The sequence below is a fragment of the Acanthaster planci genome, linkage group LG06, assembly GCF_054643075.1.
Source record: "Acanthaster planci isolate LZ-2023a linkage group LG06, COTS_SCS, whole genome shotgun sequence".
Lineage (NCBI taxonomy): Eukaryota > Metazoa > Echinodermata > Asteroidea > Valvatida > Acanthasteridae > Acanthaster > Acanthaster planci.
The window spans coordinates 3821353-3838706 of record NC_141782.1 but is presented as its reverse complement, the minus strand read 5'-3'; the positions used below and the strand labels follow the sequence as shown (position 1 = coordinate 3838706).

At 39.9% G+C, this 17354-nt stretch overlaps 1 protein-coding gene and 1 long non-coding RNA gene across 2 annotated transcripts in view; one reads left to right on the top strand and one right to left on the bottom strand.

The window, feature by feature from the left end:
* LOC110986109 (uncharacterized) overlaps positions 1-17354 on the bottom strand; it is a 32023-nt gene that overhangs the window by 3906 nt on the left and 10763 nt on the right. Inside the window, exons 9-29 of the mRNA XM_087138485.1 lie at positions 16137-16448; positions 15029-15216; positions 13758-13947; positions 12333-12451; positions 11808-11996; positions 10734-10802; positions 9975-10098; positions 9169-9318; positions 8514-8592; positions 7972-8092; positions 7799-7857; positions 7099-7225; positions 6461-6564; positions 5445-5547; positions 5088-5271; positions 4367-4439; positions 3307-3373; positions 2308-2387; positions 1685-1811; positions 1146-1187; positions 808-873 (exon numbers count right to left, since the gene is read on the bottom strand). Of these exons, the coding sequence (XP_086994611.1) occupies positions 808-873; positions 1146-1187; positions 1685-1811; positions 2308-2387; positions 3307-3373; positions 4367-4439; positions 5088-5271; positions 5445-5547; positions 6461-6564; positions 7099-7225; positions 7799-7857; positions 7972-8092; positions 8514-8592; positions 9169-9318; positions 9975-10098; positions 10734-10802; positions 11808-11996; positions 12333-12451; positions 13758-13947; positions 15029-15216; positions 16137-16448 (2573 nt within the window). The remainder of the gene's footprint in view (positions 1-807; positions 874-1145; positions 1188-1684; positions 1812-2307; positions 2388-3306; positions 3374-4366; positions 4440-5087; positions 5272-5444; positions 5548-6460; positions 6565-7098; positions 7226-7798; positions 7858-7971; positions 8093-8513; positions 8593-9168; positions 9319-9974; positions 10099-10733; positions 10803-11807; positions 11997-12332; positions 12452-13757; positions 13948-15028; positions 15217-16136; positions 16449-17354) is intronic.
* On the top strand, positions 1494-6537 carry LOC147798743 (uncharacterized). Its single transcript, XR_015425739.1, has 4 exons — positions 1494-1781; positions 2266-2397; positions 5133-5235; positions 5472-6537. It is a non-coding gene; the product is annotated as an uncharacterized LOC147798743 (long non-coding RNA).

Here is a 17354-nt window from a genome sequence, read left to right as displayed (position 1 = left end):
ATTTCGTTGTAAGATTTCTGTTGCTTTTTATTTGAATCTGCTTGAAACAAGCCTGCATAGTGCATAGTGCAATTTTTCTTGCATTCGAATATTCAATTCAGGCCTAGGCCTGCGAACCATTCTTTTGGTACCTAGGACCCATGGTGTCTGGACTGATCAACTAGGAATAAAATTACATGAGTGATCAAGGCCGAGTCATCCAATCCATCCCTTACCGGGAGTTTATTCTCCACCCTGCAGAGACTCAGGTTCCGCCCCTAGCTGGCGTGCAAGCGCTGTTGCTATATTTCTTCAATAGGCTAGCTTCTGGGTAGCTAGAAATTGTCTGACAAGCCTTCACAGTTAAACTTCTTCATGATTGGCTAAAAGTAGTCTTTGGTCATAACAATTGTAACTATTGTAATGATATACTGCGCCGCTGCAAAGTTGGCAGAGCGCCCACTCTGAATGCAAATTAAGATTTTTGGCGTGTTTGCTCAGACATGTGAGCACACACAGCGATGTGGAGGCGGCAGTCAGAGGAATGCAGGACAATGTCCAGGAAACCTTCAGCTGTCAGATGTTACGTTTTTGGTGACTACAGACAAGAAACAACAGGGTGAACTTACTGCTGTAAGTAGCATTTTATCTTGTTCTTTCATTTGAAAGCCAACCTTGTGCACCTATGAGGTGCTTTTATTGAGTACAGCCTCCACTCCTTAGGCTAGGAAATTTCTAGTGTAGGCCTACACATTTCCAACTTTAGGAAGTCAATCGCCCAATCTGGCCAACGACCGCCCGGTGGACGTTGCAACATTCATTACTCACAAGAGAGGTATTATTGGCTAGTGCCAGCTCCAGGTCTGGATCATCTCGGCACAGGAGTGCTCGCACCTGGAAAGAAATAGTAACCATATTAATGACATTTGAAAAAGCAATTTAAAGGTGCATGAAAAGCACAGACAAGGATGTATTCAGACAACCTTGATTCTGCCTGACTTTTCTTTCCAAAGAAGGGAAACCAAACGGGTAAGGTAGGATTGATATTTAATATTTGATGCCACCATGAAGATACAGGCACACACCTGAATTTACACAGATTTCTTTACGAGTAGCTTACAACCTTTATCAAGATTATAATGAAGATCTAACACAATAACAGTTACCTCCACATTGCCAAATCCTTGCAGAACAAAGAAGAAGAATCCCTAGAAAATAAACGCAAGGAAAAGGTAAAAGGGTCAGGACCTATATTATTGTCTAAACTAATGCCTAAGAAATAGGCAGTAAAGAAGTTAAAAAGAACAGTGCAACCCAGACTGAGTATATATTGAGGATTAAGAGACATGTTGGTGTGATGGACAATTTCAATTTGACAGAATCTTTAAAAAAAATGATTAAATGTGCTCAGTGTAATAACACACCATCAGTTATTCCTACATTGCTCTCAATCAAAAAAACTGATCTGGTGTGTGATTCCAATGTTGACAACAGTCTCATTTTTATGAACTTAAATGTTATAAAGGTTCTGTGGAGGTACCGGGAAATGAGGCCACGGCACCTATAACCTGCCAATGTAAAACTCCTTGCGTGTCACTCGTACTCTACGTGTAATGATGTACATTCATTTGCATTACTTTCCATTGGCTCAACACTAAAATGAAAGTGTTACCACTGCACATGTTTAACTACAGTTGTGATTTACTTGAAGGGAATTCAAGATGACAAACAAGTAGCTCGTCCACACTGGGCCACCGTAGATTGCCTTCCAACCAACCATCCAGGTGACAGCATACAGGATGGTGAGGAAGACGGCACCACGTACACTGGACCTAATGAGAAATGACAAATCATAGATAGCCCATAGATAATGACACATTTTTGCATGACTGAATACTCTTGAAAATGCAACTGTTGCTTAAAAATGACTGCATCATTGTGGTTGCTGATGGCAGAAGTTTCGAGAGATTTGTTTAGGGGGGAGTTTACTGAAAAAAAATTATATGAAGGCAGTGACCATCAGAAAATTCATATGTAGGGAGGGGATGTCCTGGAGATGATGGATATTGAAGGGGTGAGAATTTCCTCTCCCTAGCCACTGACTGGTAGAGCCTCATACATACTCTCACTAAACTTATTCAGGGCATTCATCACAGAGTACCGAAGTCTGACGTCATTTTGAACCAGGTGTAGTGCAAACGAATGCAGTACACGCATGTTAATTCATGTGATGGTTCCTCCACTAATACCTTTTATACACATAATTTGGGTATTCACTGTATGTAGTACTTGGCAGCCCCTCCATTCCATTCAGTCACGGATACCTACCTGAAGCCTGTGGTTCTATCCAGCTTGCGCAGCGTGTCATCGGTCTCCCTCATCACCAATATCAGGACAAAAATGTTCACCTGCACAAAGGTGTTGTACACATCACTTACCAAGATTTAACAGCCCCTAAATGGGGGGGTGGGGGCAATGGGGTTGGTGAATGTTACCTTACAAATGACGGAACTCAGCTAAAGTATGATTTGTTTCCATTGTGAATCTTACAGAACAAATTTATGATTATAAAGATGAACCAAGAAATTGACTGAAGCAGGATTTGAACCTACGACCTCTGGAATACCGTACCTGTGCTCTACCAACTGAGCTATCAAGCCCTATGTTAGTGGCTCTTCCCATTTGTCAATAAGCTGTATCCTCTTTGAGTGATCCCTGTTTACCACTTCCCGGGTTGTATCGTGTAATTGGGGCGTGATCCCTGGCCATATGGTGTTTCAGGTTTAATGGCTTCTGGCTTGCACCCCCGAACAGATATATTGACAAATGGGAAGATCCACTAACATAGGGCTGGATAGCTCAGTTGGTAGAGCAACGGTACAGCATTCCGATGGTCGCAGGTTCAAATCTTGCTCCAGTCGATTTCTTTGTTCATCTTTATTTCATTTATAAGTACCTTATCAGTTTCCCTATATAGTTTGTTTCATGTTTTAAGAACAAATTTATGTTTAAAATGGAATGGCACCATTTGTGTATCCAAGATTTGGAAGGGGGATGGGCGACAAATAATTTCACCTGAATGTGCACAAATCTTATCTGAGTTTTCTCCTTATCACATTTATAAGCATCTGCACATGACATCCATATAGGCTGACCAAAGGTATGATTATTAGCATGTTCAGGCTGCCACCTACCAGCACAAAACACTTTTTACTTCAATGTTTCATTTTGAGTTGGCACTAAGAGGAAGATGAAGGCAATTAGTATAGGAGATCTTTGTAAATCAATGAGAATATTTTGTGGGAGTTTACATACAGGCCTACTTACACAGAGAGCCAAGCAACAGGGAGCAGAGTATGCCCAGGGCACTCCATCCACCTCAATAAGCCAGCAACTAAAATCCAGGAATGAAATCAAATTCAGATATCAGATGCCATTTCAGCCAAGGGGTGTCAAGTGTTGTAGTTGAGCATTTCTCCAGTAATGGGTTCTCTGCCAACTTTTAAACTGGTTCAGAAAAAAGCTGGATTACATGGTCATGTGATAGTAGATGCACAAAATTAGAATTACAAAATAAATTGAAGACTTCAGACACTCCTTGTTTTGTAGAAATTTAATTTTTAAGGAGAAAAGTCTTTGAAAAATACTTTTTGAGTACTTTTGTCTTACAAACTAAATTTCTATTAAAAAGTGAAGGTCATTTCATCATGTTATTTTGTAATCTTAGCTTTGTGCATTTACCATCTTTTGCCCATATTCTTCAACTTTGTTCCCTCCTAACCAGTTCAATAATTGACAGCGAGCTTGGTACTCTTAAAGTACTCAACTACAACACCAGGGATATCCAAAAACAGCTTCAAACCAGTCGCAACAGTTTGCAACAAACCATTTATTCAAATCATTTATTTGGGCCAATGGCCCTTTGGGCACTCTGGGAATACTATCTAGCACATTTCCCTTTTTTCTGGAAGATAAACTACTTTGTGGAAAAGGAGAGTTGTATAATTGCTGGTGTTTCATTGGAAAATGAAAAAGTCTTTTCCTGTATTCTGAATGATTGTTTTGTAAGTGTGTTCTGAACAGTTACAAAGAACTAAATCAAATGGACCACAAACCAAATGCCAAATGAAGTGATCTTATCTGGACTCTTATTAAAAAAAGGAAAAGAAAAAGTGTGAATAATTTTTGACAGGTGTCTTTTGAAAACTGTTGACATTAGATAAATGGCAACCACAACATGCCCAGACCACTCCTTTCAAACTATTTCCATAGGTAAAAAAGGAAAATAAGCCTAAAAGCAGTCTGCTGTGTGATCATTATCATCATCAACCCCGGCTGTAATGTCAGTGCACTATTAAATGGCCAACAGTTACTTTCTACACCTTACAGATCATGTGCCTGAGGTCTGTATGCCTGTTTAGACACAGCCATAAGAAATCCAACCACCACTGCGGGGAGACCTAAGAATGACAAGAAAGAGCAATGATGGAGATACATGATTTCAAATTTATATCATTCTTAAAGAGTTGCTTGTACGGTGTGCGTATCCGACTGCTGAAGGAATGTATACTCTTCTACAGAAAATGAAGTTTGCCACCATAGCCTGTATCTCCCATTGATGCATGTGTTTTAGTTGAAGCCAAATCCTAAACACTTGCCTGCAGCATATTACATGATCATAATTAAATTGTCACAGTTTGATCTCACTATGGATAGAATGGGGGCTCCTTTACAATCTGTACAGCTTTACATCTTGAAAATTCTTATAATCTTGACCAATTGGTCAAAGCACATTTGTATTCAGCACTGTGTGAGAAAAGCACATTCCTGCAAAAGTGTGTCTTACTATTAGTGTCAGCTGGAACCGTGCTACTTGCAGGCTTTCGGTCTGATTTGGAATGCTTTCACATATTCATTCTATCCTTTGAGTTGAAACAATGCACCGGAAAGGAAACAAGAAAAGTCTAACTCATGAGCATGGTGCGGAAACACTACCACAAAAAAGAAAAAAAATATTCTGGCTGAAGCAAACATACTGTGTGTTAAAACGATAACAACAGTGACAAGTAAAACTAAGTCTTCACAAAGTTAGTTGGTCAACTGCATACCCCATCCTCCAATCATGTAGTATTTCATTCTGTTCCTCCACACAGTGAAACCCTTCATGGCATCACTGGTATCCATGCCCCCTACGGTAGTGTCATGATACAGCTGGCATATCTCCATGGTTGACCAGAAGACAACAGCAAGATAGAGGTAGTGCATGGTAGCCCCAGAGACTAAACAGAAGACCTGGAGATTGAAAAAAAAGCTAGGCAAGCTGATCTTAATGGAATGATTGGCTTACTGTTCCACAATGCCTGTTTTATACACTTGTACATTATTTTTTACGAGCACGTCTTTGATAGAATACACAAGTTTGGTCACAAAATTAAGGAGGAACTGCATTAAGGTAACCTGCCTACCTCATCTTCACTTGTTACGTCTGACAGGCCAAAGACCAACGATGCCAAGAGACAAGCCAGGCACTGGTTGAGATGAATGGAATGACGTAAGGTGTGTAAGCGTCTACAGCAAGAGCACATCATTATAAATTACTACTTCCAAGAACAAGACATTATGCTTCGGTTTATTTCCTATGATATAACATTTTCTCAAAGAATAAGTACGCACAAACCTATTTTCAAGGACTGGTAATTGAACTGAAGACTGAAAATTAAGGACAGGAAACATGCTTTGTCTCCTCTGTGTGTCTTTGCTCTGTGGTAGGACTGTAGAAGACCACAGCTCCACTGACACTTGGAAATTTAAGTCTGTCCTAATATTTAGCAGGTGACATACAAAAAGATCCATGAAACTGTCCGAATGTTTTGGGACAAAAGAACAATGTAAGAACAAATAAGTACTAAATTATACAAAGGAAGTCACAGGTAGTCACATTATGTCGATAAGTCGATTCTGTGAGAAAGTTCATTATTTATCTCCATACCTGAAGTTTTAATAAATTGAATCCCTCAGGAATCAGGGGCGGAACCAGATCTGGGGGGCACATGAGCCCCGCCCCTCATTTTCACCAAAAAATAAATAAATGAGTAAATAGGAGAAAAAGAGGGAGGGCCCAAATATGTGACAAAGGCGTAAAAAACACAGTTCTGCTTCCAGTCACCCAACCTCCCTAATTATATGGCTGCAACTCTAAAAGATTTAGGTCACACACTCCCGATTGAAAAATCCTAGATTTGCCCCTGGGAATGTTGTGTGTGGGGGAGTGGGGGTGGGTGCTGGAAGATTCTAAATCATCCCAACAATCAGCACACTTCATACAATACCAATCTCAGCACCTACTATCACTGGTAAAAAAAACTCTGCTCAGAAGTTACATGTTACCAAAGCATGTAGCAAATGTGGCACTCCCAACAGTTTGGAAATGAGGAATTTCTTAATTTAACTGAAGATTTAAAGGTTTTTGGACACAACTTACTTTGATGCGATGTATGCAATCATCAAAGTCAGCAGCAGCAACACAGACAAGCATACCAGACACCTCAAAAGCCAGCGCAGAACAACTGCATCTGTACTCAGCTCCTGAAACGGATTGTCGAGTGTAGAAACAACATGTTAGAAATTAAAGAGTTGTTCTTTGCAAACAAGTGTACCTAAGAGGATGAATTCTTCAAAATGTTGAACAGAGATGATGACTCTTTGGCTTGAATTGTGAAAACATCATGCCATTCGTTTTCTCTTCCTTTTTTTCTTGCAAGGTCAAATGAATATTCAAATATGCAGAAACTGAGTAACTCATGAGATTCATTATTGACTGCAGTGGGATTCAAACCTGTCAGCCTTTATATTCCATTCTTTCATTCTGCCTTTAAATTACTGTCATGGTCACACTACCAAACTGGGGAGGGGCTGAAAGTAGGTTGCTTTCAGAAAGTTGAAGGAAGATTCCCTGATTGCCCTCTATGCAGCAACTGTTTGCTGGTTGTTGGGTCTTTGATGAAAAAACCGACATCTGAATATGGCTCATCTTATTACTGATTACTAATTCAGTGAATCTCTCCTAATTCCATGAGATAATAGAAACATTAATTTTGGCACTACTTTCTTTAATCTCACTTTATCCGGTTGGGGCTCCATGATGATTGCAAAATGTGTCATGTGGTAGCATCGGCACACCGTCTGCATCTGGTTGGTACTCTGTAACTCACAACCCTCACGATCCCATGCTCCGTTAATTGTGTGCCTGGAATCAAACAAAATGCCATGGATAAATTTCATTAATTAAGCATGGTTGGTTCAAGTTGAGCACATGTTCAAACATAATTGGACGGACTTGTATGATAACATAGTTGGAAGAACTAATATGATAACACTTCATTACGTTCGCTTTATCACCTCCCATTCAACACCCACAGAACGGCATATTTTTGCTACATGATTTCAATACAAACTGGCTGCACTGAATATGCCTTTTTACAAATTCTGTGTCAGATTGAATCTGAAAAATGTTATCTGGCTATGAAGCAAATTCGTTCAATCACTATTCAATCTTAAGGGAGCTTGCAATAGGGCTTACTTATGGCAACTTCCATTCAAATGCTCTTTTTTAACTTCTTCCAGAAATTTTCGATCTGTTTCCTGCCCTGCTTTTTGGACAGAAGTAATTATTTGCTAATAATCTCCCAATTTTGGCAAAGTTTGCAATCTTGAACGGCATCAGGGGACATTCCCACGAGATGCTGGAGGCAGGTCAGTTTCTCTGCAAAGTTCCCCTCTTAGCTAGGTAAGCAAAGAAATGTCACTATGCAGTACTTACGGCACACTGAAATTCCAAAATGCACAGACAGCCTTCGCTGCGGTTGGATCAGCCACTGGCTGTATGAGGAGATACAGACAAAAGAAATAACTTCACCGTGAGTGATTATATACACTATAGTCTGAGAGGCGCTTGATTTCTGTGCTGTCATTTCTTAAATTAGATGCACTTACTGTTTGATGTGAGAGGGTTATCAAGATGGGTTCTTTAAAGATTCCTTCAACAGGTGGCTCAGCATTTACAGACAGTATTCGGCTATTTATCCACAGAGATTTCCCATCCACCTTTTGAAATCTACAAAGACATTGATGAAATTGAGAAAATACATTTTTTTATTATAATTTGTTGTTTTTGACAAAAATTGCTTTTTGAAATTCATCACTTTAAAGGGGACGTGGAATAATTTGAAACTTTTTTGGGGGTGGAGGTGGGGGGAGGGGACATTGGTAGTTTGCGTAATGCACAAAGTGCACAATCCCCAGTTCAGAAGAGCTGTATCAAGTAGGCCTACTCACAACTATAGTTTGACTTTGTTTTACTATGCACAGGTTTTCTGCTCATTTCGTCGCTTCGAGATAGCTAACTCTTCCATCTCTACCATCTCACTGATTCCTGAAGTGAAAGGGTGATGAACATGTAGGAAGCAGTAACAAAAAGTGTGCTCTTCACTTACTAACCCCTGCAGTCTCTGAAGAAGAATGCATGATATACTCACTGATTGGTTGCAGTGCAGGGAACCATGTCTTGCAGGGTATCATACAATGTGAATAGAAATCTCACGGCAGCTGAGCTGGCTGCAGATGAATGGAACATTTCATCTTTCAACAAATGACAATATTTTTACCATTGCACTCATAAACATTCATTATTAGTATAATAATAACTAGGCTTTTACAGAAAGTTCAAGACACTAAATGTGGTCTTGCTCTCAAGAGGGCAATATCTTTAATACAATTTCACACTTCATGTTTTGATAGTAACAAAAGTAGACAACGAAAGACATATGGTGTTTTGCACTGATAACAAGGGAAACTCACTGAGTGTAAACTTATTTCTAACATGTTTTAAGAAAACTAACTTTCAAAATTGCAAAATTTGAACCTGTTTCCTATACCAGTGCCTTGATAAATAAGGGATCTTGCATTGTGTTGGTGGTTTTCAATTTGGAAAGAAATTTATTTTCAGTGTTCCTATTAAGTCTCGTCATGTACAATATACACGCATTGGACACTTCCCATCACAGGGATTGAAAGTCAAGATGGCAGAATACTGGTGCAGCACTTAAGGTTGCAGATTTGAATCCCCATTCTATCTAGACAATTTGACCACATTAGGCTTGATGAGTACGAGTAAGAGTTTTCAATCCTTACGTGTATTTACGAAGATATCTCCAGGAATAGAGATGGTTTCATCCACATTTTGCCAGTCTTTAGCTAGCTGCTCCAATCTACTTCGTCTTGGAATTACAAGTTCTTTCTTGCTCTTTAAATCATCCTCTGGAATGATTTCCATCGTTGTAACTGCAACAATGTATGTTGGAAAGTAACGACAGAAATCTGTTATTGGTGGATGGTTGCAGCTACAATGAGTCAATGTACCAACAAACTTCATTATTAAACTTTTACAGAGGCCAGAAATTTATCCATAATCCTTGTTATATGCAAAGATAAGTGGGTAGTTTTTGCTATTTTCTAAACTTTACACTCAAAGAAAGAAGTTATGCACACCCAGAATACTTATTAAAAGCATTTGCACTTATTTCAGAAATGGTCAGGTACTTTGCAATGAAAAAGAATTGGGTTGTTTTCTACATGAAATAATATATAAACTGCCACCTTGTTTACTGGGCTACAGTTTGATCAGAAACATTTTGCAAGACTTTAATGTTTATCACACAGATAGTTACAAATGCTATAGATCCCTGCCTTACTCACAATTTAAAAGAAACCAATAACTTGAGTAGCTAGTTTTATGTAACAATCAAAAACGTAAAATGTCTAAACATTAACTGATTAATCTGTCGGCTACTATCTTGAAAAACTAACTTATTACATTCTTGCTTCACTCTAAAGTAGGTCCCATTATCCTTGACTTGCTTGTGAAGACTTTTAGAGCCCCCTAAATACTTTTAAACACTTTTCTCTGCACAAATATTCAAGCAAATTCTATTACTCACGAATGTTCCCCTTGTTGACCAATACATCTGTGACAGAATTACCAATGGTGGTGTTCCAGTGCCAAGCAATTTTACCAGTGAAGGTCTCCACACTGTCCATTAGTGATGTGATTCCTGCATGGGACTGCATGGATAGTTTTTAGAAATGCTTAACTTTTATTTTTAGATTTGACACAAAGTCAATGCAAACGGGGTGAAAGTGACACCAGCTCGATATGCCTTTTAGGGAAAAACATTTTTGATTAAATAAAACACAGGCAAGCACTATCATCAGCAGCAAATCAATCCACCCCGAGTTGAAGTGCACCCCCAAGCGCCAAAAGAAAGACAGATGGCAGTAAGTTTTCCAAGCGAGTTTTTGTATGGGTTCTGCATGTACACAAAGAACATCTATTAAGGACTAAATTTGTTACGCGTACTCAGCGTGCTAAGCATCGAATGCGCCACTGATCCATTATAAATGCGCGCCTATGTGGTGAGTACTTAAAAAACACGCCCTCTTTCGTTCCCCTCAGAGCGGATACACCATCAATAATGGCAGGCATCGAGTCCAAGGAATATTTAGCAAATTGTTGATTTTCAAGCCCATTTCCTTGCTTTTTCTTTCTTCCTTTTCCTTTTCTCTGAGGGATTTATTTTTTTTGCATTTTTTTCCTAAGGTAGAGTACCTACTGTTACATGACTCTATTACACTATGTTTGAATGGAATCATCGACATATGCTCATCCAACAGTAACACTGACAACTGAAAACTATTACCCTCTGTAAGGAGATCCACTCCTGGGCATGCACTGGATGAAGAAGATTATTCACAATGGTAAGAAAGTCCTGCCAGGGAAAAGATACAAACATAGTAAAGTTTGAAACACACATAACTAGAAAATATTTGGGGGAAACAGGTATGGGCAGATTAATGTATATTTACATACGTGACCCAACCTTACAAAATCAGTAAGTCAAACAAGCCATTTGAGTTGATGACCAGAATCTTGGACAATGTCAATTAATAACCATCCCAAATTTTTACCTATGCAATGTCCATTTTTATCAGGATGGCAAATTTAATGACACATCCAAACAAAGAGCTCATTTTAATCTTTCTAGTGCAAGTGAAAACAAACTTGCTGAAAACTTGCCTTGTGCCTAATTTTGTGGGATACAGTCACACAATTATGAACTTCTTAACTTCACTAACCCCTATGGTCCTTAGAGGCGGTGTCAGTTTCTTGTCAAGATTCAGTGGGGAATGGGTTTCTTAAAACATGCATCATAGCCCCTTGAGGGCTTCATAGGCCTACAGTTTGAATCTGCCATTTTGGAGGCAAACTGATAGAGAGAGAGAGTTTGTGACAGAATTGTTGCCCAGGGACACACTGACCGCAAACATGGCAGACTTGAAGTGACTATCCACTCCTTGTGTGAACACAAGATTGCAGTTTTTGTACATAGCAACAATGGCGCTGTGCTGATGGGGACGTGCGCGATGCACTTGACACAGGCAGTGCTGAGTTTGCATAACCAATTTCTATTGGATGTGTGGTCTTTGCATGCGCGGCATATACAAGCATCCCAACTGAAACAGTCCCTGGCAGCCTCTCTCTTCTTTGCCACTGAGGGGACACTTCTACACAGAGCAGACTCAAATATGCATTATGTTGAGATCAATGCACTGAACCAACTGGTCCCAATGCATGAGACAAAATGCTACATCATACAACTCAGCTGAGCGTGAGTGAGAGAGGATGCTTGGCACTAACATAACAAGAGTGCCCACTGTTGATTTACATAGACTGTAGACTCACAGACTTTCAAACAGTGCAACAAGACACCAACCTCCAGGTAGATCTCAGCCTCTGTGATATTTATGGACAGTGGTAGCTCCCTCCTGGCAAGCCGGCTGATCACCTCGCTGGCTGCATCTAGCTCAGAGCTTGATAATTTTTCTCTGTTCTCTGTCAGGTGATTCAATTTGATCACGGAACTATACACTGCATCATCGGACAAAACTGTTTCCTCTTTGATCTGAAAATTCACGGTTCAAAAAGTGCTTATAAGGATTCTACTTTGTGTATCAATTTAGCGGAGGGCTGAAATCTTTGCAATAGGTATTGGATTCCTGTCAATGTTGGCTCTGAAAGCCTCACAGTGCAAACAATGACAAATCATGCAGCTCTGCAGTTTGCAGAAAGGGCTTGACTTTTTTGGTCCAAAATGGTCTGGATTCATTTTTGACTGCGTTGGATCTTGCAAACAGGTAGATCACACAGCTGATCAACACAGCAGCTGTGCAAACTGTAAATATGACAATGAAAAAAAAATCCCCAACAAACGAACAAACTTCATTATCAGACAACTTACTGTATAGAACAACTCCTCAATGGTGAGTGCACAATCTGCCTCATGGATGATGGCGCACTCCTTCTTGGCTGTCTCAGGACCGGGCTCATCCAGCCCTAATGACTGGTTCTCATCTTCAGCTGACAAAACAGACAAAAATAAATCGAACACGTGCCGTGTGTGGTGCGCTGAGTTACTTGCTCTGCAGTGGGGCACTGTAACCTCTCAATGGTACATCCCCTTGATAAAGCCAAAATGATTCAAGATTACAATGTCATGAGTCATCTACAGTATTAAGTCAAACCTTTATATTGAGTTTTGGCTGCTACGAGCCAAGCCCTACTTGTATTATTGGTTTATTTGTTTGCACAAACATTGAATAAAATGGTCCTAAGACTAAAAATATTTAAAAATATAAAAAAATAAACTAAAAATATTTATACATAGATACAATAAAAGTAAATTAAAAAAAAAACACCAAAGATTTTATGTTAAAATTCTGGACAAAGAAGAGATTTTGTATCGTCTATACCACTCAGTATTGCACCTTGATAGGCCTATATGAGGACCAGACTAAGTGCTGTTCCTTAACTATCTTCCACTAACATCTTTTCTATCCGGTGGAAGTAGATAACGAAACCTACAAGAGGTAAGCAACTTTTTTCCAAACTTCAAGAATAAATCTAAACATCTCTGCTCCAAAGTTTGGAGGTTGGAGGTTCAATCTATTGACGGCATGAAGGTAGGTATCATAATCACTGCCAAGAATTATTCTACAAGCACGTTTTTGAATGCATTTAATTAACCCAATTTGATCCTTTTGTAACTGAAGACTGCCACACTGGACAGGCATGTTCTAAAATGGGTCTGATATAAGAACTGTAACTTGCAACTATTGAGGAATCTTTGCCCATTTCAAAGATGCACAACATAAAAAGTCTATCTCGGTATTTCCATGTCCTGCAGCCACCAACCCTAAGATCACTGACAAGACTCAGAAATAAAATCGGACTTCATTTTGTTCCCTGTAGCACCTTACATGTCACTTCACAAAGAGAAAACAAACTGCCAGTTAGTTTAATATTTTGATTGCGTTTTATCAGAAAGCTGCAGATAATGGGAACAACTGACAGTCTAACTCCAAGATAAAGCTTGTAAATAACAATTGTGTGATTTACCCGATCAAACGCCTTAGTGAAAAGCACAGAAAACTTGAGCATAATTGCCAGGTTTATCATTTCCCTCAGCTATAATAAATGTTGACTGCTTTGAAGATGCGTGACACGCTCAGCATTACCATAGGTTCCATGTGTTCTTTAGGTTGACAAACTAATGTGCAACATCCTCAACATCATCAATGGTAAAATAAATGTTTCCATTCAACTTAGAAGTATTTCTAACATACGTGTAATTGATAGGGTTTTGTAAATGTTGAAAGTTACTCACAGACTGAGCCATTTAGGTTCTTTGGAGAGGGCAATTCCTGGTCAGCCTCGGGTACTCTGAGGAGAACATCATCGTAACATGCAGACACAAAACCCCTGCTGCCATGAATGGACTTGCCGAGGGTCATGACTAGCCTGTCATTCACATAGCGGGTACCAGCATCAGGCAGGCTAGATCTGTGTATGTGTGTCTGTCAATTGAAATGTTTTGAATTTCTTTTCTTGATGAACAAAGTCTGAAGTCAATACACATGTGATGTACATCTGAGCCAGATCTGGTAGGTTACAAAATACAGAAAACCCATAATACAAACGAGGGAACCAGTCTAATTAGAAGTGTTTCTTCAATTTCCTCATCAGTAGTTACAACTTATACTTGGCATTACAAATACATCTATTTGCAAATGTCTGTGAGAGCAGTACGTTAAGATGTCTTCTAATTTACTGTTAGTTCCCTGAACATCTCAGCTGATTGCCTGAGTTGCTACCAATTGAGACAACAGAAATTGATCTTTGCAAAACCAGAACATACTCTTTCAGTGATTTGAGGCAAAGTTGACATGGTAAAATAGAAACCTCAATAGGTCACCTCACAATGGTCTTTGAACAACCGATTGGGAGTCTTTCTTTTTGCAAGTGTACTTTCAGATCTGATATCAACTGTTACAATCAGACTGGCTAAAAGTTGGCGATGCATGCTTCAAATCGCAGTTTCATATAAAATATTATCGTACCAAATAGTTATCATCCCAAATCACCTGTTTGTCACATGCCTTACTGCATGAGACAATACAGGTGCATTGTTACAATTTAATCTTCGGGTTGGAAAGGGCAAAAAAGGTGACAATGCATGGGACACCTGCAGGGATCAACTCAACAGACTGACTGCAAAGACTGTAAACAATAGGGGCGACTCGCATACAGTGCTCCTAAGAGGTTGCCACGGACAGGCTATCTTTCAAGTTTACGATCGACAAAAGCATGGCTGCCTTGGCACCATTACGTAGTGCCCTGCCCCCCACTTTTTGCAGGTGCTATAATGGGGTGGAGCTTAATGGACTGGCCTATGAATGGCTGATGTCTGATGGTCTCTCAACTGGTCCCCCCACTTTGAAAATCGTTCCACCGTCAGTGCTCTTGATGGCACACGGTATTGTGAATCGCTAGTTATTAATTGACATCAGAACCACCTTTTTAAAGACTGACTCTTGTCACAGTTAAAAGACTACTCATAAAGTCAATCCAAAAAAAAAAAATGAAATGTAGACTTACGATAATGGGCAGTTCCTTCCCTCCCACATTCACTTTAAGATACTGGCCCGCCCAGCTGATACTAAGATAAATCCACTGGCCAAAGCTCAACCAAGAAGACTCAATATTTGTCTCCCACGAAAGGTGATTGTCAACCACCTTCACACGGATACCAGTGACAGATTGGAAAAGAGAAACTCCATTCTCCCCTGAGATTGAAAGAAGAAAACTTCCGTCAAAAGAGATATTTAACACAGGCCTTGATTCAGGTTGCAAATGTTTACCGTAAGTGCCAGTCACAGAATATGCAGATTTGTTTTGGAAAGAGATTACAAATTGCCAAATGTATTACCGGTAGTAACAGTTTAAAATTTGTTGTGAACTGGAGGAGAGAGGAACTCATTCCATCAGGATCAGACTTTGTTTTTTGGAGGAGTGGAGGGTGACCTGAGAATTTTATTCAGTTGAAATGTGATGTATTAAGCCGGAATATGAAAACGCCATTTTGGGATTAACATCTCAGAAGACAAATGTAGCCTACGCAAGTCTATGGAACTATGCTTATGCATGATTGGCATGCTGCAATTTTTCTCAAAAGAAAGACAGAAGTTGGAATTATTTGTAAACTGCAGTCAAAGTAATGACTCATCTAATCTAGCACAATAATTTTTCAGCAATTTTGTAACAATGATTTTTGCAAGACCAAGGTGGACTGTTTGATATAAAGTCAAAAGTTCATTCTTACAGAATAAATTTCAAGGTACACTGGCTCAACTGAATACCAAACTGGAATAATGAGCTTCGATCAAAAAGTCTTGGCCATATTTCTGCAGTGAAGTGCCTATAGACGAATCCACTAATGTTTCACTGTACACTCCTGATATCCCCTTTGAATGGCGGCATGCACTGAGTTGGGTTTTGTAAGGAGTGCCAATCATGGGACAGTGGATATGTACAATGGCTGTCACAATGCTTACTACCATTAAAGGGGGCCGCTGCAAATAGTCAGTGATGGCGCGCTACCATGGTTATTGGAACTGTCTACAGAAGAGGCCAAAGCCACTAGCAAGTCACTTTCATTTGTACATGGTTTTATTGCTAGCGAGTGCTTTTAGACAGCTTTTATTACCATGTTCCTCAGCTCCAACACTGAGCAGGTAGCCACTCCGTCTGTGGGAGGTAATTTCCTGCAATCGGACCCACATCGCGATAATGAACCCATGCTCACATGTTGAGGGGTCAGCCGGGCACTGGTTGGTGAAATCCCTCAACGATATCCAACCACTGCGACCGTCGGTGCAGACGGCCATGGCCTGGTCATAACGGTCATTGGTGAATGAGGCACCTGCAGGGCTAAGTTCAAATGGGTAGCGCAGGTGCAGGGTGGGCTCAAATGACCAGCAGAAGTCTCCGTAATGGAAACAGTAATATTCAGATTCTTCTGGAATTAAAAAAAAAACATATCACATACCGATGCAGTACAGGTGTTTCACAATAGTGCGCCTCCAAGAGGTGGAAAAAAATAAACATTTTTCATTTTGAGAAGTCTCGGATCTTCCGACTGACAATTTTCTCATTTCAACCTATGCCACAATGACAGAAAAGGTTTGTTTGTGGGCCTGGTAAGTGGTTGAGCTTGGCTGTGGAATAGGATGAGTACACCTTAGATTCTAGGGTGTTAAACAGCCTTACACAATACAAAAAATTAACATATATAACGGGTTTGCCCTTACCCAACGTATATTAATAAGCACTGTATGCTCAGTGCTTGTCCGAGAGCTTGCGAAAAAACCTCACAAGCTTACTCGGGTGGGACTCGAACCCACGACCTCCTGCTTACTAGTACAGATGTCTTAACCACTCGACCACCGAGCTTGCCGGGGTCGGCTGGCCAGTCCGAGTCAAATGAAGCAGCAGGTACCGCGAACTATTTTCAAGATGTATTTTTGCGTTGGGGAGATGTTAATTATATATAACGGGTTTGCCCTTACCCAACATATATTAATAAGCACTGTATGCTCAGTGCTTGTCCGAGAGCTTACAGTGCTTATTAATATACGTTGGGTAAGGGCAAACCCGTTATATATAATTAACATCTCCCCAATGCAAAAATACATCTTGAAAAAATTAACACAGTGCTTAATCTGAAACCAATTTATTTCTCACTTAATGTACTTATTAATTTTGGAAGCCCCTTCTCTGCTTTTCTTTTTGGCAAGTTCGGAGTGACACGTGGTGTGTATTCAAAATATAGAAAGTTATCCGTCTTCTGAGGTTGTGAACTCCAAGCCTTCAAGTAACTCCACCAGGGGTATGAATCTGGGAGGTGGATAGGGGTATATATCAG